Here is a 22,738-nt window from a genome sequence, read left to right on the forward strand (position 1 = left end):
ATTAAATAGCTATTTGATTATTTTCCACTGAGATTCTGAAAGATCTTGATTTTTGAACTGAAAAGTTTAAGTAACAATTTTTCATATCTTGTTTTCAGCATAATCCTCCCTCAGTCATAACAGATCTCTTCACAGATATTAAAAAAGGACACGTTCTCATTGATCTGTTGGAAGTACTCTCAGGCCAACAATTGGTAAGGTTTTAAATAGCAATTGAAAGTTTTTTGTTGATAATTTTTTTTCTAAAAAAACCCTTTCTTATCTGTGAATGACATTTCCCTTGAAAATGACAGGCTCGGGAGAAAGGATCTAATACCTTTCAATGCAGAAGTAACATAGAACATGCTTTGACATTTCTGAAGAAACGATCAGTAAGTATGAACTTAAAACTTAAAGTAAAACTGAATAATGGGAATAGGTTCATGTTATGAGATATTTTCTTCTTTTAATCCATATTTTTCTTTTCCCAGATCAAGCTTATAAATATTCATGTAGCCGATATTGTGGAAGGAAATCCATCTATTATTCTTGGTCTAATTTGGACAATTATATTACACTTTCATGTAAGTATTTTGGTGTGTGCCATAATACATCTCCTTTCAATAATAACTTTCATGAAACATAGTAAATGCAATGAAATACAATAAAAAATATAATTCATTCTTGAGAAATTTCACTGTGCTTGAAATTGTTATTTTAAAAAGTTGTAATAGATATCTATAATGTTACTATTAATGATAATAATAACAATTTTGTTTGTTGTTCATTTGTTTTCAGTCATGTTTGAGGGTTCTTTTTGGAAAAAAATACTGAACTGGTTTGCCATTTTCTTCTTTGGCTTGTTTTGTGATAAGGAAACAGATAAATAGAATTAAGTGGCTTGCTCAGGATCAGGCAGATCATAAATATCTGAAGTCAGATTTGAACTCAGAAAGATGAATCTTCCTGACTTTATTTACTATGCCATCTAGCTGCTCAATGACAGCAATAGCTCTCTTTTATGTGGCTTACATCAACTCTGTGAGGTTGGTAGTAACAAAAAAAATTATCCTTATTTTACCTAAATTAAGTAGTCACTTAACTAAATTGTCATTTAACCCTGTGTCACACAGTGGCAATCCAGTCAAACTTAGGATTTATAGTTTTTCAGTCTAAAGATCTTTCCACTACACCTATATTTAATATTTTTAAAGCTGTTTTCAAATCAAAATTTAACGCTAAACCAACATGGTGGGTTAGTTTGGCCATAATATATGTTTCAGATCCCGTAATAGTAAGTTACTGAACATCAAGAACTGGAATACTGAAACCCAACTTCTAAATACATTGCTAGGGACTCTGTTTATGCTTAGTAAATACAATCATATTCTAGTGAAAAGAGTATGGGATGTACTTTGAATAACTTACTTGGATACTTAATAACTGTGTTATCATAGGTTAGTTACTTCATCTTTTTGAGCATAGCTTTCTCATCAGTAAAATCTAGATAATGGCCCTTCTTCTATCAGGAGTAGATAGAAGAGCTTTGGAATCAGGAAGAAATGGGTTTAAGACCTGCCTCTGACAGTAACTATGATACTGTGGACAAATCACTTATCTCTTCAATGCCACAGGCAACTCTTTAGTACCGTAAGTTACATAAAAGTTGCCAATATGCATCAGTAGAGGGATTTTTCCACTCTAGGAACTTCTAATGAAATCACATTTTTGAACCCCAAAATGCTTGGTCTTTCTGTCTTTTAGAATTGGAAAAAAATCTTAAAATACTATGTAAATGTGAATTGTCATATATTTATATCTTCGATAATGATATTAGGTCCAATATGTCCAATTGCACATAGATCCAATCTAGAACATTTTCAAACGAGAGCAGAGCTTCTTATCCCAGGTCTATAAATTAGATCTCACTTGGGGATGGAATTATGAATAAATTTCAGGAGGCCAGTGAACATGGAGAGGAAAAAATTTATATCTTTATTTCAATATAAATGGCTTCTTTTGTAATTCTTTACATTTTATCTTATGCATTTAAAAATATTATTCTGAAATACATTTCATCAGCCTGTCCAAGGGTCCACGACATAGAAAAAAAGTCAAGAAGTTATCTAGTGAATTCTATGGATTCACTAGACTTAATTCTTCTCCAACTCTTATAGCATGAGATTATAAGTCTTTCTGTTTATTCTAAGTTAGAGATAAGCCAAGCCTTGGCATGAGTGCCAAAAGAGATTTTTAAAAAAGGAAAATAACCTATACGTATCAAAAATATTCAGAGCAGCTCAGAGGGCAAAAAAAAAAAAAAAAAAAAAAAAGGAAATTGAGGGGATGCCCATCAAATTGGGGAATGACTGAATAAACTGTGATGTGTTTTTATGATGGAATATTATTGTTCTATGGGAAATGATGAATAGGATGATCTCAGGAAGAAAAACTACCCTGAAAAGTCCTCCATGAACTCCAGCAAAATGAAATGTTCTGTTTGCAAAGTAATAGCAATGTTCCAGGATGATGAGCTATGAATGACTTTGCTATTCTCAGCAATACAATCATCCATGACTACTCTGAGAAACTTACGATAAAAAATCTTATCCATATTCAGAGAAGGAACTAATTGTGTCTGAATACAGATTGAAAGTGTCTCTCTCCCTCTTTCTTTCTCTCCTCCTCCTCCTCCTCCTCCTCCTCCTCCTCTTCCTCTCTCTCTGTGTCTCTGTGTCTCTGTGTCTCTGTCTTCTTTTAACTTTTTTTAACTTAATTTTTCTTGAGGGTTTTTATTTTCATTAGGGTGGGAAATCTAATTTTTTTTCACAACTTGACTTTTATGGAAATTTTTTGCATAACTTCACAAATGCTTTTTTAATTGTGAGTGAGGATAAGAGAGAGAACCTAGAACTCAAAAATTTTAGAAACAAATGTTAAAAAAATTCTTGTTTTTGAATGTAATTGGGAAAAATATTAAATAAATAGAAAATAAATGTTGAGATCAACCAAATTTGCTCTGAAAAAATAAATATAGAACATTTACTTGATATTTGTAATATTTTCTTTCATTATCTGACTTGCTCTTGACATAAGAATAGGTTTTATAAAACTCTTCAGTTATTTCCAATTTCTAGTTTTCAAAACCTTTATTCATTGAACATTAACTTTGGATTCTTCTTTCCATAGATTGAAGAACTGGCTTGGATTCTTTCTTGCAATTACAATCAACCTTCTTTGGATTGTGTGAGTGTTGTAGACTTATCTCAAACTTCAGGACCTCCTCCTAAGAAACGCTCTAGAGCACAGGCTAGATGGAAGATGTCAGCAAAGAAGGCCCTTCTCTTATGGGCCCAGGAACAGTGTACTATGTAAGTTACTTTCTATGATCTGCTGTAATTACTGCAGATTCTGGTATAAATTGAAGCTTACTCAGCATTTACAACTCCTTTAGGTCAAAATTTGAAGGTGATTGAAAGCAGTTCTCATGGAGGCTGATTTTTCTATCTTATAATGAGAATGTGTTGTTTCTCTTTATCACCATGCGATCCCTCCTTTCATCCAGATTTGAGCTTAGATAGCCTGGTTTGCTTTTTGATGGATAAAAGAATGACCAGCAATTAGGTGGCAGTTTCTATTCTTTATCCTCGTGAATTAGTCCTAGAATTAAACTGGAATTTGTCAACTTGGTGGGTTGAAGGACTAAGAATTAAGCCATAGTTCCTGGATTCCTGGGGCTTTTTGGTGATCTTAATCCAGTTTGACCTTGGCTTCCCAGTTACCTAAGGGCATCAAATAAGACAACTAGTGTAGAATTGGGTTCCTTTATTCTTTTAGGCTCTTGCCACTGACCAAGTTATTCATATATGGTGATGATATATCCTTTTCATGTTAAGGTTAAGTATAGTTTCTATTCTTAACTATCATTTCACCTAAGTATTTGTATTTAGCTTAAAAACTGAATTTAAATTACTTGTCAGGCCCATCCTACAACGGAGCTTTTGTGTAAGCTCCTTGAGAGCAGGAACTATCTTTAACTTTTTTTTGGTATCCCTAGTCCTTAGCAAAGTATCTGTTACATACTAGGCACTTAATAAATATTGTTTGATTGATGATTAATCCTGGGCCTCATCAAACCTCACAGTTGCATTACCCAAGATACAAGCCAAATAGACTTTCCCCTAGAACAGTTTATATTGTTCCTATAAATAATAATATGATTCTTCATTTTATTTACTATTGATTAGAATGGAAAATGTTCTAATAAAGTTTTATAAAAACATTTGTCATATTTTCTTTTCTGTCTGTAATAGGCATGGATATGTGAATGTTACAGATTTCAAATCAAGCTGGAGAAATGGGATGGCTTTTTTAGCTATTATTCATGCTTTGAGACCAGACTTAATTAACATGGACAGCGTAAAGGGTAGATCCAGCAGAGACAATCTAAAAGAAGCATTCAGGATTGCAGAACATGAGCTTAACATCCCCAGACTGTTGGATCCAGAAGGTAAATGATCTCTCTTCTCTTTATTACCCTATAATTCTTTTTCTTTTTAAATCCTAACTTCTGTGAAATCCTAACTCATGGTACAGATATACCATCCACTTATGTAGGTCATGGCCCTTCCACATCTTGGTTGACAATTTTCATGAATATCATAGCAAAATCATTTATATTTGAGAGAAATAGCAGTAATAATATTTAGGAAAGTGGAGGATTCACTTGGACCATTTATTGATCGTTAAAATAAAAACCAGCTTTCACTCTGGCTTTTAAACTTCAATAATTTTAGAGTCTTCCAACCAAATGCCTCATCATGGCATGGAAGAGGCCCTGGTTACTTGAAGCACAAAGAGCGAGGAGTGATATATGGTTCAATTCCAATCTTCCAGGAAGTTTTCACTGTAGTACTGCAGAGATTTGTGCTTGGCTCAGTGTTGTTTTATTTTCTTGTTAATGTCTTGGATAAAGGAATGGATGACATGCCTATTGAATTTGCAAATGGCATCAAATTGGGAGAGAGATTTATCACACAGGAAGAATGGGTCAAGATCCTAAAAGATCCTGATAGTCTAAAGCAGAGGTATCAAACACATGGTTGTATGAAGCCCACGTGAATCTGAAATGTTTTTACAAAACAGTTAATATTGTGATATGGGAGACCCTTGCCAGTGGCTGCTGGAGGTCTAACTCAGACCTGTAGAATGGTTCTCTTCATGTGAGAGGGTGATGATGATACAAGGAGACTGAAAGGCAGTTGCATTCTCTTGACTTCTCTCCTCTTCCCTTTTGCCTCCAATTTATTTCATTCCCAATCCACAAGGAACACCTGTGTCAGTAAAGGCTGCTTTGCAACTCCTTCAAGTGTTATGGTTCACTGTGGAGCTCTCAGAGAATTGACCTGCCCCTTCACTTAGGCATGGTCCTTAACAATTAAGAATACAATAAAATACAAATAAAGCACAGAATCAGCATGTGGCCTGTAGGAATCCTCATGTAGGGCTTAGTGGCCCTTATTTGTAGAACATTGCTTTAGGCAATGATGGCTTTGGTCTGATGCTACTAAAATGGAATTCAGTAGTGATAAATGTAGTCTTACCCTTGGATACAAAAAAATTAGCTTTACAAGTATAAGATTGAGAAGGCATGCACAATGTTTTGTTCTAGGATCAATGCCAGAGAATCAGGCTTGACACTGTAACAAAACACTTTTGAAACACAAAATAAATAAAAATGACTTTTTATAACAAAAGAACTAAAAGAATGTAATTACTAAAAACAAATAGTGCTCTTTCTCTCAACTCTGAATTCTCTAGGGCATTAATGCTGGTTTAGATATCATACTGTGTCCAAAGGACAATCAAAGTGTATATACCCTTTGATTCAGTAATACTATCACTAGGTCTGTGTCCCAAAGAAATCATAAAAAAAGGGAAAAGGACTTAACATGTACAAAAATATTTATAGCAGTTCTTTTTGTGATAGTAAAGAATTAGAAATTGAAGGGATACCCATCAATCGGGGAGTAACTGAACAAGTTGTGGTATATGAATGCAATGGAATACTATTGTGGTATAAAAAAATTGTGAACAGGTAGAAACCTGGAAAGACTCACATGAACTGATGCTGAGTGAGGTGAGTAGAACTAAGAGAACAATGTACACAGTAACAGCAATGTTGTGTGAAGATCAACTATGATTAACTTAGCTCTTCTCAGCAATACAATGATCCAAAATAATTCCAAAAAACATGTTGAAGAATGCTATCCACATCCCAGAGAAAGAACTATGAAGTCTTAGTTCGAAATATACAATTTTTACTTTTTTTTCTTTCTCATAGTTTTTCTTTTATTGTTCTCGTTTCTTTTTTCACAATATAATGAATGTGGAAATATTTTTAATAGAAATGTATATGTATAGCTTATATCAGAGTGCCATCTTGAAGAATAGGAAGGGAAAAGAAGGAGGGAAAAAATTTGGAACTCAAAATCTTATAAAAGTGAATATGGAAAACTATCTTTACATGTAATTGGAAAAAATATTACTGAGAAAAATTAATATCAGTAATATCAGTACTGTGATCTTTAAAATATACAGTTGTATAAAAATAAAGCTACTCCACAAGGTAAGTAGAACTCTGCCAAAATCCAGGATGTGAAATCCCCATAGATAGGGATTTTTATTATCTTAATCACTCTGGACCAACCAAATCCCAAGGACAGTCTTCTTGCTTTATGAATGGGATGGTTCCAATATATATAAAAAAATAAATATTCTTCCTACAAAATATAGTTAGATAACAGTTATTCTGAAGAAGATTTGGATATATTCATAGATTGCATGATGTGGCAATCCAAAAGCTAATATTGAGCTGTATTAAGAGAAGCATAACTTCCAGGATATGATGATAGTACTAATTTACTCTGCCCTTGTCACACACACCTTGTCATCTCTAGGTCCCATAATTAAAGAAGAACATTGATGAGCTATAGAGTGTATAAAGGAGGCAATTGGAAAGCTGAAGGATATTTATGAGGATCATTTGAGAGAATTGGGGATGTTTATTCTGGAGAAGAGGTATGAGAGGGACATGATGGCTGTCCTCAAATATTTGGAAGACTGTCACATAAGAGAGGGAATAAACTTGTTTTATCTTCCTAGAAGATAGAGACAAGTTTAATGAGGGAAAGTCACAAAGAAGTGAATTTAGGCTTAATGTCAAGATAAACTTCCTAACAATTAGAGTTATCTATAAGTAGAATGAAAGGCTTAGATGTAGTATTATCTTCTCTTTGTAGTTCTTTAAGACCTTCATTAAGTTTAATGACTTATTATCTGGTATGGGTTAGAGTAGTAGGCTGTTGACTTACTTTACATCTCTAAAATTCCATGTTTCTATGAAAATGCTTCTATATATAAAAAGTCTTTCCTTAAACTCTGTGCTTCTTGGGATCTATGCCTGATAGTGGGATAGCTGGGGCAAAGAGTAGGTACAATTTTGTTAATATTTTTGTTATAATTCCAATTGTTTTTCAGAACTTTCGGATCAATTCAGAGCTCTACTATAACAGTGCATTAGTATTTCTGTCTTCCCTTAGCTCTTCCAAAAGATTTGTCATCTTTTCTAATCTGATGCATAGAAAGTGAAACTTCAGTATCATGTTATTCACATAAATTTTGACATCATGTTGTTGAGTAATTAATTTAATCAATTTATGAATACATTTATATAAAAGTGGGGAGCTAATGAGTTTATAAAGAGAGGGTAAAGACAGAAGAGGATTCAGGACACAGCCTTGGTTTACACATAGACACACACACACACACACACACACACACACACACACACACTTTGGTAAGGTAATATGATCAATAATAAAGCAAAGGAAAACAAAGAGTGGCCAGAGGACAACTTGGAGAAAGCATCATGAAAACAGTGAGCAGTGTCAAATGCAGCACTGCTCAGTATTGTCAAATGCAGCACTGCTCAGTATTGTCAAATGCAGAAGTTAGAAAGAATAAATATTGAGATAGAGCCTTCATATTTGGCAATTAAATCATTGGTAACTTTGGAGAGAAATATTTTTTGTTCATGGAAACTGGATTGCAAGGGATTGAGAATGAGTGAGATGAGAAGTGGAGGCAATGAGAATAGGTTATGATAGCGATGAGAGCTTTGGATACTGTAGACTAAAGTTTTCCTTTTAAAATAATGTATTTTTCCCAATTACATATAAAAATAATTTTTAATATTAATTTTTATGATTCTTTTTTTCTTTTTAATAATAGATTTTAATTTTCAAAATACATACAGAGATAGTTTTCAACATTCAGAACAACATTCAGCATTCAAAATTCTGGGTTCCTAGTTTTTCTCCCTCTCTTTCTCTCACACCTTTCCCCTAAATAGCAAGCAATCCAATATATGTTAAACATGTGCAATTCTTTTATACATATTTCCACATTTATCATGTTGCACAAGAAAAATGAGATCAAAAAAGAAAAAAAAATGAGAAAGAAGGGGAAAAAGCAAGCAAACTGTGACAAAAAGTGCAAACACTATGTTGTGATCCACATTCAATCCCCATAGTCTTTTTTGATGGAGATGGCTCTCTCCATCACAAGTCCTTTAGAATTGGCCTGAATTACTTCATTGTTAAAAAGTACTAAGTTCACTAGCATTGATCATCACATAGTATTGTTGCCACTGTGTACGATGTTCTCTTAGTTTTACTACTCACTTCATTTAGCATCAGTTCACATATGTCTCTCCAGGCCTTTCTGAAATCATCCTTCTGCTCATTTCTTATAGAACAATAAAATTCATATATCATAACTTATTCAGCCATTTTCCATCTAATGGACATCCACTCAGTTTCCAGTTCCTTGCCACTACAAAAAGGGATACCACAAACATTTTTGCCCGTGTGAGTTCTTTTCCCTTATTTATGGTCTCTTTGGGATACAGATACATAGAGACACTGCTGGATCAAAGGGTATGCATACTTTGAAAGCCCTTTGGGCATAGTTCCAAATTGGTTGGACTCTACCAACAATGTATTAGTGTCCCACTTTTCCCACATCCCCTCCAATATTTATCATTATCTTTTCCTGTCATCTTAGTCAATCTGAGAGGTATGTAATAGTACCTCAGAATTCTTTTAATTTGTATTTTTCTGATCAATAATGATTTAGAGCATTTTTTCATATGACTAAAAATGGTTTTAATTTCTTTTTCTAAAAATTGTCTGTTCATATCCTTTGACCATTTACCAATTAGAAAATGGTTTGTAATCTTATATCAATTATATGTTTTTACAATAAAACCTTTATCTGAACCCTTGGATACAAATTTTTTTTTTCAGTTTTGTTTCCCTTCTAATCTTGACTATATTGGTTTTGTTTGTATAAAACCTTATTAACTTAATATAAACAAAATTACCAATTTCACATTTCATACTTATAATTCGTGTAAAAAAATTATGAGTTCCAAATCCACCTTCTTTTTTCCCTTCCCTCTTCCTTGAGAAGGCTAGCAATTACACACACACACACACACACACACACACACACACACACACACGTACAGTCATACAAAACATAATTCATATTAGTCATGCTGAAAAAAAAGCACAAACAAAAAACCCCTCCAAAAAGCATAAAAAAAATAGTATGATGTCATCTGCTTTCAGATTTCACCAGTTCTTAGAGCTAGATAGCATTTTTTCATTTCAAGTTCTTTGGAATTGTCTTGGATCATTGTTGTGTTGAGAATACTTAACTTATTCATAGTTGATCATAGTACAATATTGCTGTTACTATGTACAACCTTCTCTCAGTTCTGCTCATTTCACTTTGCCTTAGTTCATGTAAGTTTTTATAGGTCTTTTTGAGAGATTCTACTTATCATTTCTTACAGTACAGTAGTACTGCATAAAAATGATATACTGTAACTTGTTCAACCATTCCTCAGTTGATGGGCATCCCCTCAATTTTCAATTCTTTGCCCTCACAAAAATAACTTATAAATATTTTGTACATATAAGTGCTCATCCTTTTTTTTTTATCTCTTTAGGATACAGATCTAATAGTGATTTTTCTGGGTCATAGAATATGTGTGTTCTTAAGCATTTGGGTATGGTTCTAAATTGCTCTCCAGAATGGTTGAATCCATTCACAACTAGTGAAAGGTTTTAAAGGATAGAGGAGACAGGCATATAAAGGGAGAAGCTGAAGATTAGAGGGAGGATAATCAAAGAGCAATTATCTGGAGAAGATGTGATGGGAAAGGGCATACCTAGAGAGGATGGCTTTGGATTAGGAGAAATGATTAGAGATTTGTGAGGATACTATGAGATGGTGTTTGTAAAAAGCTTTGCAAACCTTAAAGCACTATATAAATGCTAGCTATTATTATCATCTTTATTACTATTTTCATTTATTTTAGAGATTAAAGTTAAAGTCAGAATTAGTGATTTCTTTATATAATTTTACATAACACAAATGTAGAGAGGCAATGTGGCTTTTTGGAGAATAAAATAGGAATCCAGAAACCAGGGATCTACTCTCAACTCTGTTATCTGTCATCTGTGAAATTGTGGGAAATCCATTCTATTTTTTACTTCATTTGTATTGTTGCTTCTAAATATTTAAAATGAGATGATTTTCAAGATCCTGTTCAGGGGATAGTGAAGGGGGGGTGGGGGGGTTAGTTCATTTTATTGATTCTTTTATTTATTTAGTATTTTTTACCAAAAACTTTTCCTTTGAGTAATATATTTAGTTTTTCTTCTTTTATCTCATTTCTTCCTCTTCTTTTCTCTTCCCTCCTTTTGTCCCATATTCTTTCCATTTTCATTGTAGTTTTTTTCTGTCCTAATTCTTTATTTCTAAATCTTCATTTAGTTATAATATAATTTAATATTTTTTGACTCTTCAGACAATTAAGAAACTAATAAAATAATCTAAAAGAGGTAATTTTCTTATTGCATAAATGATAGTTCTTGGTTCACTACAATGAACACAGTGTGAGGACCAGTTAACTCAGTCATTTGAAATGCAACATTAATTACTAATGTAATACAAACATAGTAGTCATCGTGAATGTGTGAGTCATCTCTTGACCCAAAAGCTTTTGTAAGGTTGTTGAGATATTTATCTGCCTCCATCATTTGTAGTTTCAAAAATGAGTAAACTTGTGAAACTGGCATAATTGTTTATCTCTGAGATCTTCTAATTGTTTTTCAGTATTAGTATACTTAGATTAAGTGATACTTCCCCTCCTCCCTGTAAACTGTGATAATTCTTTTGAACAACATATCTTGGGAGAGCAAAAGAGTACACATAATTTATTCATTGTTCCCACTACTTTAGCTTTATGGTCTAGAATGAGTTCTAGTTATTTCATTTGAGTGGAATGTCTAGGTTAGACAAGATAGCTTCAAAGATCTGAGCTAACAAAGGATGACTGAATGAAGGAAAACAATGAAAATAGTAATAATTATGACAATAATTAGTATTTATATCATGCTTTAAGTTGTGCAAAACTTATTTTCAAAACAGCCCTGGAACCTTTAAATGATTATTATTTGCATTTTACAGATGGAAAATCATCTCTGAAGGGCTTACCATGTTAAGTATTAGGGATACAAATAGAAAAGTAAACAAAATCCTAACTTCTAAGAACCTCACACTCTACTTGGAGGACACAAGCATGTATGTGATGGTTCTAGCTCCAGGGGCAGCTAAGTGGCACAGGAGTGCCAGAAAGACTCAGCTTCCTGAATTCAAATCTGGCCTCACATTCTTACTAGCTGTGTGATGCTGACCACTCACTTAATTCTGTTTGTCTCAATTTTCTTATCTGTAAAATGAACTGGAGAAAGAAATGGCAAACCAGTCTAGGATAATTGCCAAGAAAACCCCAAATGGGGTCATGAAGAGTCAGACATGACTGGAAAATTACTGAACAGAAATACCTTCAGGATGTAGGGAAAGATCCAGGAATTCTTCGGATATTAGTTTTGCTATTCTGTAGGAATTTCAAAGAATCTCCTAAGTATGTTTTGGTATTTATCTAATAATACCATCAATATAAATGCCGAAATCCTTTTGTCTCTATCTTGAGTTAGATTCTAAGGTTCTCTTCTTCTGATTTCTACAAATAAGCTCCTGGGTAATGACTTCTTATTTCAAGCAGGGAAGCATTTCATACCTACACTGCCTGAACTATTAGGTCCAAGACACTTTTTGGATCTGACATTAGGGGTGATGTTAAAGAATTGCCATATCTCCAGAGTCAAACCTCATGTAGGATATGGGGAAGGAACAACACATAGAATTGTTCCCTTGAAGGAATTATAAAGTCTTTAAATTGACTCTGCAAGCCATCATAGAATTTGCTCCCCCAGCAGTGAAAATCTTATGACTCACTGTCACCCACTAAACACCTACTATGTTTATTAGGAATAATCCAGCAGGCCAGATCCTTGGACAACATTGTGTTGTAGTTTGTCTTAGGTACTCTCCAACCCTGTTTCCCTCCTCTCTACCCTATCTTTTTTCTCTAAGGACTCAAGGAATCATGTAGCTTATTCCCTGACCAAGGTTTTCTTGCTACATATGCCACGATGCTTTGACTATCTCTCCAATATCTTTCATTCAAACCTTCCCTCAACTTGCTGTTATATTACAAGGGATCTAGTCTAATTCACATTAGAATGTTAATCATACTTAATGGCTTACTGTAGTATTAGACAATTTAAAGCTGGGAGCATATTTTCCATTCTATTTTTTAAAATTTTATTTTAGAGATGAGGAAAATTAATGACTTATAGAAGTCATTTGCCTATTCTCTAGAGTATGTGCATTTTAAAAGAGTACAATCTTAGTTTAATTTGAGGGTTCAGCAAAGCTTTTTTAGCATCTGTAAAATCAGGCCCAAAGAGTCTTTCAGTTGAGCTATAGCTTGGAACCAAAGCATCAACAGCTCTCTGGTAATTTTCATTGAAATTAACCCACTCATACATTTTATAAGTTCCTTCCAAATCCTAGGACAATATTTAGGGAAATTAATGCATTTTATTAAAAACTGAATTTTGAAATAAAAAAGTACATTCAGACATAGTTATATTTAGCTTCTCTACTTGGAAATAGGCAAATGACTATTTTGGCATACCATTCCCCTAATTTTTATTGTTTGAGAATAACTGAGCAATGGTAAATCTCAGCTTAATGTGTTTCCAAATCATCACACATTAAAAATAATGAATTTCAAAGGAATATGTTTTTTACTTTTCCAATCTACCACTTTCTGGTTTCCCAGCCTTTGCAAGCCAAGAAAGTCTTTGCCTTCTGCCACTCTTGGCTCTGATATACTATTTGTAGCTTAGAACTTCTAATGTTGGCAGGCTGCCAGAGACTCTCAGGGTGAGGAATATTTTGGGATTATTGTTGAGGTTGCTATATGATATAATCTATTCTGGTTTGTGAATTATTGTTAAACAAATATGTGGTGACTTTTATTTTTGTTGAAAAAAAATTTTTAAATGTTATTTATTTATTTTTAACATTCTTTTTAAATTCCAGATTCTCTCCCTACCTCCCACTTCTTCCCCACCCATTGAGAAGACAAGTAAAATGATAACAATTATACATGTGAAATCATGTAAAACATATAGTTTGAAAAAGCAAGAAAAATAAAGTTAAAATCACATTTCAATTTGTACTCATAAAGTTACATAATAACTATAATAAATTTTATAATCAAACTGGAAATGATAACATAACTAATAGAATGATTTGTTTTGCAGATGTTGATGTTATCAACCCAGATGAAAAATCAATCATGACCTATGTGGCCCAGTTTCTGCAGTATTCCAAAGATTTACCTGTGGCTGGAGATGAAGTTCAGGTAATTGTTTATATTATCTCTAACAAAGTTAATTTTGTTCTCTACTTATAGTTCTCTCCACTGTCAAAACATTTCTTTGTTATTCTTGCATCAAGTTGTCTTGAAAATTAACATTATAGTATTGTTTAGTAATTTGACTGTTTCTTTTGTCATACCTGTCAATCAGAAACATAATTATGAAGTTGAAACTTCACAGGGCTGAAAGGAGTATTACACTGAGATTCCTTCCATTCTCTTTTTGATTTCATTTTAGATCAGGAGATCTTAATCTGGCATGTGAGAACTTTGGAAAATATATTTTGATAACTATTTAATTATAATTGATTTCCTTTGTAATTCTTTGTATTATATTTTCTGCATTTAAAAAATAGTATTCTCAAAAAGGATTCATAGTCTTTACCAGATTTCCAAAGGAGTCTATGACACAAAAGAGTTAAGAACTCTTCATTTAGATAAATGAAAGTATAGGTACACTTATAAGTTGCTAATAATATTTTCCCCAGATATTTAACCACATTTAACATACCTTGTATATTTTGAAACTTATATTTTGCTAATCACCATTTTGTATATATATATTATATATATTAAGCCATGATCTTCAACAGTTCTCAGCTTGAATGAAGCTGCAGTGTTTATTTATTTAGATTTTATTTTTGTATTAAATGAAAGAAGAGATTCTTTGCTTCAATTGCTATCTACCTTAAATCACTGAAGGGTGCAGCCTCAGTCATATAGAGACCTCTTGAAGACCTTAGATTAAAAAGGTCAAAGCCTCCCATTGCATTCAGAGCCATATTCTGATCTGTATCCGGTCATTGGACCCAGATGTCTCTGGAAGAGAAAGTGAGGCAGATGACCTTGCAAAGCTCTCCATCACATAAATCCAATTCTCCTGCATGTCATGGCATCATCTCTCTGATGACATGTTATTTGTCCTTCATTCTCGAAGAAGACCAACAATATATTAAGCCAGAGGCTTGTCTGGATATGGAAGAGAAACACAAGCTGAATTTACTCTGTAGTTCATTTCAATCATTTCTGATCTATTGGGCAACTGCTATCTCCTTGATTTTCTAATAAATTTTTTGGAAATAAAATCTGGATGAGAAAATAAAATTTAATTGTTCATTATGCGGGGTAGAATGAGAGAAGAGCTATTTTGGCTTAATAGGAAAAAAATCTTTTGCATTAAAGAGAATAAAGGCTAGGAAAGTAAAAAATAAAAAGTACCTTTTTCTGATGCTGCCAAAATATGGACTCTGTCTTCGGATATAAGCAAATGCAAATATATTATACCTAGAAAAATCAAAATATCCAAGCCAGCTCATATTGGGTACTAAGAGCTCAGAATATTTGTTTGGGATTACCTAAATAGTTCAATCAATCAATCAGTTAATAAATTTTTAAAATGCTTAATTTCTAGGTACTGAGGAAACCAGTACAAAGAATTAAATTAATTCCTACTATCAAGGAGCTTACATTCTGTTGAGGATGGAAGAAGTTGCCAAGTACATATATAATTATACATATATATATATAATTTATATATAAGAATATATGAATAATAAATATAAGATATTTAAGAGACAATAGTAGTTGTTGAGAAAGGGGACTTGCTTAATTGAGGAGTTATATGCTGGAAGCAACAGAGGGGTTGGGATCAAGGATACCTGTACCTTGGTAGTGAGGAGGCTCACCTCATCATTATCAAAGGTTGGAAGAAAGTATATGTGTTTGTGAAGAGGGTCAATAAGGGGAAAATAGAGAACTCATAGCAAATGGTCTCAGTTTTCTCAGTAAAGTAAAATTTGAAAAGAACTTCATAAATTGATCCAAAGTGCATTCTGAATTCTGTATTTATCATATTGATAATTTTTACTATCAATAAACATTTATTAAGCACCTACCTACTATGTGCTAGACAGTGCTAAGAACTTTTAAAAACATATTTTTATAATAATAGCTTTTTATTTTTCAAAATACATGCAAAGATAGTTGTGAGTTTTTTTTTCTTTTTCTTTTTTCTTTCTTTCTTTTTTTTTGCTTAGGCAATTGGGGTTAAGTGACTTGCCTAGGGTCATATAGATAGGAAGTATTAAGTGTCTGAGGCCAGATTTGAACTTAGGGCCTCCTGACTTCCGGGCCAATGCTCTATTAACTGTGACATCTACCTGTCCTTGAAGATAGTTTTCAATATTCACCCTGAAAAAACTTTGTTTTCCAAACTTCCTCCCCATCTCCCCCTTTCTCTAGACAGCAAGTAAATCCAATATAGGTTAAACATGGGCAATTCTTCTAAACATATTTCTTTTATGGGCCAAAACTCTGAAGCAAGGATTCTTACAAGGTGTTAAGTCAGTGGAATTGATGAGACAATGGTTATCTAATTTAGCATGGTGATTAATAGTTCTCTAGTTCAGTATGATTGATTTAATCTTACAACAAATAATGGTTTTCTAGTGATATGATGATTGGTTTATACTTAGTGTAGAGCATATAAGCTGGGAGCCTCAGCCAGATTCAGAGCTAGGGAAGACAAGCAGACTGGAGGCTGAAGCACAAGCCCTTGGACTCAGATTCATTCATTCCCATCTCACAACCTGTGGTGGCAGACTTGTTCTCCTGCATTTTCTCCACTGAAACCAAGACTCGGGAAAACCTTTAAGAAAGCTAACTGGGCCCCAGGAAAGGAGACAAAACTTTGAAAGAAAGAATAAAGGATTTGGACTTTAATAGCTGGCTATTCTTCTGGTGATTACTCTGCTGAAAAGAAGGCTGCCCCAGAGACCCCCAGAAAACCAAACCAAGAACATTACATATTTCCACATTTATCAGGCTATGTGCTAAGCACTTTTTAACACAATAATGTTCTATTATATTAACACAATAATGTTCTATTATATTCAGCCCACCATTTCTTAAGCCATTTCCCCTAGTTGATGGGCATCCCCCCTTCATTTCTAATTCTTTGCTACTACAAAAAATGCTGCTATGCATATTTTGCTGTATATGGGAACTTCCTTCTCTATTAATGCCCTCTTCAGAGTATAAGTATAGTATAAGTGGAATCTTTAGGTCAAAGATATGCAAATTATAGTGACTTTATTTGTATGACTCTAAAATATTTCCAATTCACAGTTCTGTCCACAGTGCACTAGTGTGCCACAACCCCTCTAATATTGTTATTTCTAACTTTTAATATCTTTGCTGATTTTCAAAGTGAGTTAAAACATTAGAGTTGTTTTGATTTGCATTTCTTAATGATTTGCATTAATCATTGAGATTACTTTTTTATATGGTTCTTAATAGTTAAGGATTTTTTGAGGACTAGTTGATATCATCATTTTACCATATATTTAATGACTATTCCATTCTTTGACTAACGTGTTTTCTTCTTGTTCTGGCCATTAGGAAAAGGTGAAAGATGCCACAGTCTGGTTGATTTCACAAGAAAAAAAGTTGCATGAGTTACAAATGGAGTCAGAGAAGGAGACATACTTTAAAAAATCTCAAGTAAGTGCAAACATTGATTTCAACCATATTTGAGGAAGCTTATTGTATTGAATAGATTGATGAAAAGTATTCACAGAGTAAAATTATTTAAATATAAAATTCTATCCTGATCTCAGAGTTTTGTTTCCTCAGAAAAACATTGCAGAATTGATTATGAAGCACTGATTAAATGTCTACAAGGCTCAGAAGATTAATAAAAGTATTAATGAGGTCATCACATGTTCCATACATTCTCATTTTATTTCCCATCCTCTTGCCTATTGAGGTAGATTTGTTCATATTGTAGTAAAAATGCACATCTCTGATTCATTGATTAGTATCTTGAGATATGTATCTTCATGACATTTATAAAACTACATTAATATCCATGACTTTAGGGTGGATTGACAAGAAAAATAAATCATGACATTAGTGGACTTTTCTCTAGTTTGAATGGATTTTCATAAAGAACAGAGAAGCAGAACAATATTTAACTGAGATTTATAGCTAAAGTTGTAAAGAAGACATGTTGAATTATCTCTCTATTCAAATTGTAGAGCATGAGAGTTTTTTTGGAGTCATTCAATGAAGAAAAAAAAGCCTTTTTGGATGTGTTGTCGATAAAAAGGAATGCAGCTGGGCTGACCAATGATCAATCTCGATTAAGAGAAGCATGGGATAAGCTCACTAACCAGGTGATTTCTGATAGATTGATGTTGAAGGTGTACTTGATTTTGTTTGGATTGGGCAAGTCTTTCCCATTACTAAATGGTACTTCTTTTGACTTATGTTAGATTTCCATTAAATATTTCCCAAACAGAAGGGAAAATAGCCAGAATGATGTTTTTGTTTTGTTTTGTTTAAAGTGGAACAATGAGAGTTCATGGAGCCCCAAATCTTTATATTTCAACTTTTCTTGCCTTTGGAATCCCACTCCAATTTTCTGTGGTCCTATTTTAATAATTGCTAGATGGGAACAGGTATTCTATCATACCCACTGAACAAAACTGTAAACCTGTTCTTTTGGTATAATTAGCAATGAGGATATTAGCCAAAGATATTAGGTTACCATTGCTAGGAGAAAATGAATTTTTGAGTATCTTAGTTTGTACATTTGTGTGTCTGAGATTGTCTGAATGGGCTTTTCTTATTCTATTCTAAAAATGAATAAGTAAAGTGATGCTTCATTTTTAGGCTACCATTGGGAAAGAAATCTAGTCTATGTAAGTGTATTCTCAAGTAGCTAAAGACCTAGTCATTAATCCTTCTTTAGTAAATTTTTTTGGTGATGATACACTTTTAAAGGCAATTAGGAATAAACTCTTAAGATATTTCTATAAGAGAAAGATTCCAAAAGAGTAGGAAGTGTCATAAACTAGTTTTATGTACCCTCTCTCAAGGAAACCAAAATATCAGCCATCACAACTGATGTATATGCCTATATTCTCATCTTTACATAATGCATATGATAATGATCTCAGCCTCAACAAAAATGTGAGAAAGCAATAAATAGGTTTTTGCTCATGATTTTCTGTTGTTGACTTCTTTATGAACACATAAATTGATTGAGATATAAAGTCTTACTGTGTTTTTTTGTGAGTTGATTTTAAGAAAGTGTTGAACTCAGTGGAACAAAATGCTTGCAGCCTTGGGAGGTTCTCTCATGCAATATATTTTTCAGAAGTACTTCAAATTATACAAGCTTAGTTATATTATATTATATTATACTTAGTTGATCTCCTTGCATCATTTCTCCCATCTCTAATCCATCCTCCACATAGATGCCAAAGTAATCTTCCTAAAGTACAGTTCTAACCTTGTTACTCCCCTATTCAATAAGCTTAGTGGCTTCCTGTTGTCTTTAAGATTAAGCAGATACTCTGCATAGAAGGATCTTCATCAAACGGCTCCAACTTCCCTTTCTGATCCTATAATGCATTATTTCCATTCATGAACTCTTTAGTCTGACTAAACAGACCTTATTCCTCTCACTTTATACATCATATCCTGTCTCTAGCATTTTACAAAGTTATCCCTCTGTCTGGAATGCACTTGACCTCACTTCCACCTTTTAGAATCCCTGGTTTCCTTCAAAGCCCAGCTAAACCAGATGAATAATATATACTTGTTGATTGGTTAGCTACCTAGAGAGCCATAGATCCTACTCAATAAAAGAAATCAGTTTGTCTACAGCAGAAAACAAAAGTTCAGGAAAAAATTCATTGTACATAGAGATAGATGAGCAATCCATTGAATTCTTAAATATCAGTGCTTCTCCTAAAGTTGAATGTTTGAAGAGGATTGGATTGGACTTCATTTAGGGAAATTAAACAATATTTTCAATAATTCCATATTGCTCACTGACTCCCAAACTTGTCTCTTTATATTCAATATTGTCATAATCACTATGAAACATGGATTGTTGTGATCTCAAAAAAATTAAATTTGCATAAAGCCTAAAGGAGATGGAAAGATCAGTCATGGGCATAAATAGTTTGTAATATGTCACCACTACTTTTACCAAAGATATGACAGTAAGGATTCAATTAAGACATATGTGACTAAACTTAAAGGTGGATTGGTTGTGCAATCAGAATGAGAGATAGTAGAATATACTGAACATAATTTGATGCTTTCTACATGATTCAAGGTCAGAATTATGAATAGTATTGTAATGCAGTGATGCCCTCATGGCTGCTAAGTTGTATTGGTCTTAATTTTTTCTTTCACTTATTATCCCCAAGTTACTACACTATTGTTAATCTTACTATCTTCTTAAGTTTTCACTGTTCTCATTTCATCTAATTTTTTGTGCTCTTACCGGAAGTTTTATATTTATTTGGAACTTATTTCCTTTTTTATGCTCCCACCCAGCTAATTTTCCTTAAGCTTGTCACTTTTCTACTCAATAAACTCAATGATTCCTTAGTGTCTCTCAAATCAAATATAAAGTCTTCTGTTTATTTTTTCTCTTTTTTATATTAAAGCTTTTTATTTTCAAGATATATACATGGATGATTTTTCAACAATAACTCTTGTAAAACCTTGTGTTTCAAATTTCCCCCTTCTCTAGATGGCAAGTAATCCAATATATGTTACTGTTTAGCTTTTTAACCACTTCACAACCTTGCATCAATTGATGTTATATCTTCAGTTGTTCATTATTCCTCCTCTTGCATTTTATGACACAGCCAGTTTGGATTTCTCTCCATTCTTCACATATAATAGTACATCTCCCTTCTTTGTGTCTTTGTGCTAATTGTCTTTCATATCTGAAATGTACTCCTTTATCTCTGCCTCATAGACAGAGGCATAGAATCCTGTTTTTTTTTTTTCCCTTTTAGACACAGCTCAAGTATTCCCTTCTTTTACATGAAGCGTTTCCTGCTTTCTTCAATTTCTAATGAATTCTTTCTTAAGCTACCTTCTATCTAATGACATTACAATTATTTGTATTTATTCTTTTGTGTTTATTTTGTATATTTCTATGCATTATATAAGAAAGTAGTCATATGTTTCTATCTATCTATGCTTGTTTTAAGTCCTTTTTGTCTTTCCTTCAAGCTCTTTGTGATCTGGGGTAGTTTTACTCATTGCATTTTATCTCCAGTGCTTGGCACCTTGCAGGTGTATAATAAAATATTTTTGATTTCTTGTCATGGTGTAAGATGTTGACATAAGCTTAATTTCTGCCAAACTGTTTTCCAGTTTTCACAACAGTGGTTTATTTTTTGGTTGTTGTTGCCAAAAAGAGAATCCCTATATCAACAAAATCATAAATATGGTCCCTATCTCTATCCCTACCAGATAATTGTGCTGATGTTTACTTAATACTATTTGAGATCTAATAATGCTAGTTTTTTTTTCCTTCCTACTTTTTTTTTGGAATATTTCTATTGCTCCTTCACCTGGATTTTGTTATTATTTTGACTAATTGTAAAAATTAACTCCTTGGTAGTTTGAATGGCATGACATATTTGTAAATTAATTTTGCCAGTATCATCACTTTAATTTTGTTGGCATTTTTCTCTTAGGAGCAATTAATATTGTTCCAGTTATTTATCATATATTATGGTTATAAAGAAGGTTTTATAGCTGTCTCCATATGTTCACGAATGTCTTTTCCTTAGCATGGATATTTTGTATGTTATGTAAATTATTTCGAATGGGAATTCTTTCTCTAGCTCTTTCTGCATTTTGTTATTAATAAATAGAAATTGTCTCCACTTGCCATTGCTGCTTCTTTAGTTGAAACCTTTAAATCTTGAAATCTAAAGAAAGCTATCTTTTTGTCATTGTCCTCCTACAACCATCTAAATATATTATCAGAATCTTTCTCTGGTCTCTGTTCTTGATTGTAAGTTAGGATGAAACTAAGTGTTGTTTAGGTAAGTAGATGCAGTACCTAGAATGCCAGACCTGGCGTCAGGAAAACCAAGTTCAAATCTGACCTCAGATACTAATCAGCTGTGTGAATCTGAGCAAGTCATTTAATCATATTTGCCTCAGTTTTCTCATCTGCGAAAGGAGCTGGAAAAAGAAATGACAAACCATTCCACTCCAAGAAAATAGGGTCACGGAATCAGACACAACTGGAAACTACTGAACAACAAATGTTTGGGAAAACACTATTTAGACTGAAGTATAACACACATATGCACACACACACAAAACCCCTCAATCCATACCTGAGAAATTAGCTTTGTAATAGCTATTTTGGGGTCAGTGGGTGTGTCAGATATTTTTCCATTTATTTATAGCTCTTTTGGGTTCTAAAATATCTTGAAGTTTAAGATTGTTGGAAGTTGACTGTTATATTTATTTTTCTCTTTAACATACGATCCTCACAAAAAAACAAAAATATTTTCTGCTTCTGTGAAAAGAAAAGATTAGGTTAATCTCAAGGGTCCCTTTCAATTCTCTGTGACTCTCTGGAGTTCAGAGCTTTTGGAATTCTCTCTGGCTATATCACAGCTTTTGCTGGATGGTGGGAATAATTTACTCTCTTGGGATCAATTTGCTTTAGGGGGATGTTGGGATAAAATGTAGTTCAAATTACTGTTGTACTGGAATGAGTTGTACATTCTGGTAATCAAAAAGAATAAAATTGTGCCTTTGCTTTAGCAAAAACAGCATGGTTAGTGGAAAAAAGCTGGATAAGAGTTGAAAGATCTGAATTAACTGCTTTGTGAATTGGAACAAGTAATCTCCTTTCTAGCACATAATTTCCTAATTTGGAAATTGAGAGTGCTGTACTAGGTGAGTACCAGCACCTTTTCAAGTTTTTTATTATTGTAAAATTTTAGATTTTTTTTTCAAGAAATAGATGAGGAGACTGGAGTGATAGCA

At 33.1% G+C, this 22,738-nt stretch overlaps 1 protein-coding gene across 1 annotated transcript in view; it reads left to right on the forward strand.

Moving 5' to 3' along the window:
* Positions 1-479: 479 nt before the first annotated feature.
* SYNE2 (spectrin repeat containing nuclear envelope protein 2) overlaps positions 480-22,738 on the forward strand; it is a 297,544-nt gene continuing 275,285 nt past the window's right edge. Inside the window, exons 1-6 of the mRNA XM_023502825.2 lie at positions 480-563; positions 3,169-3,350; positions 4,293-4,489; positions 13,794-13,894; positions 17,309-17,410; positions 17,947-18,084. Of these exons, the coding sequence (XP_023358593.2) occupies positions 3,301-3,350; positions 4,293-4,489; positions 13,794-13,894; positions 17,309-17,410; positions 17,947-18,084 (588 nt within the window). The 5' untranslated portion in view covers positions 480-563; positions 3,169-3,300. The remainder of the gene's footprint in view (positions 564-3,168; positions 3,351-4,292; positions 4,490-13,793; positions 13,895-17,308; positions 17,411-17,946; positions 18,085-22,738) is intronic.

The sequence above is a fragment of the Sarcophilus harrisii genome, chromosome 2 (genome assembly GCF_902635505.1).
Source record: "Sarcophilus harrisii chromosome 2, mSarHar1.11, whole genome shotgun sequence".
NCBI lineage: Eukaryota > Metazoa > Chordata > Mammalia > Dasyuromorphia > Dasyuridae > Sarcophilus > Sarcophilus harrisii.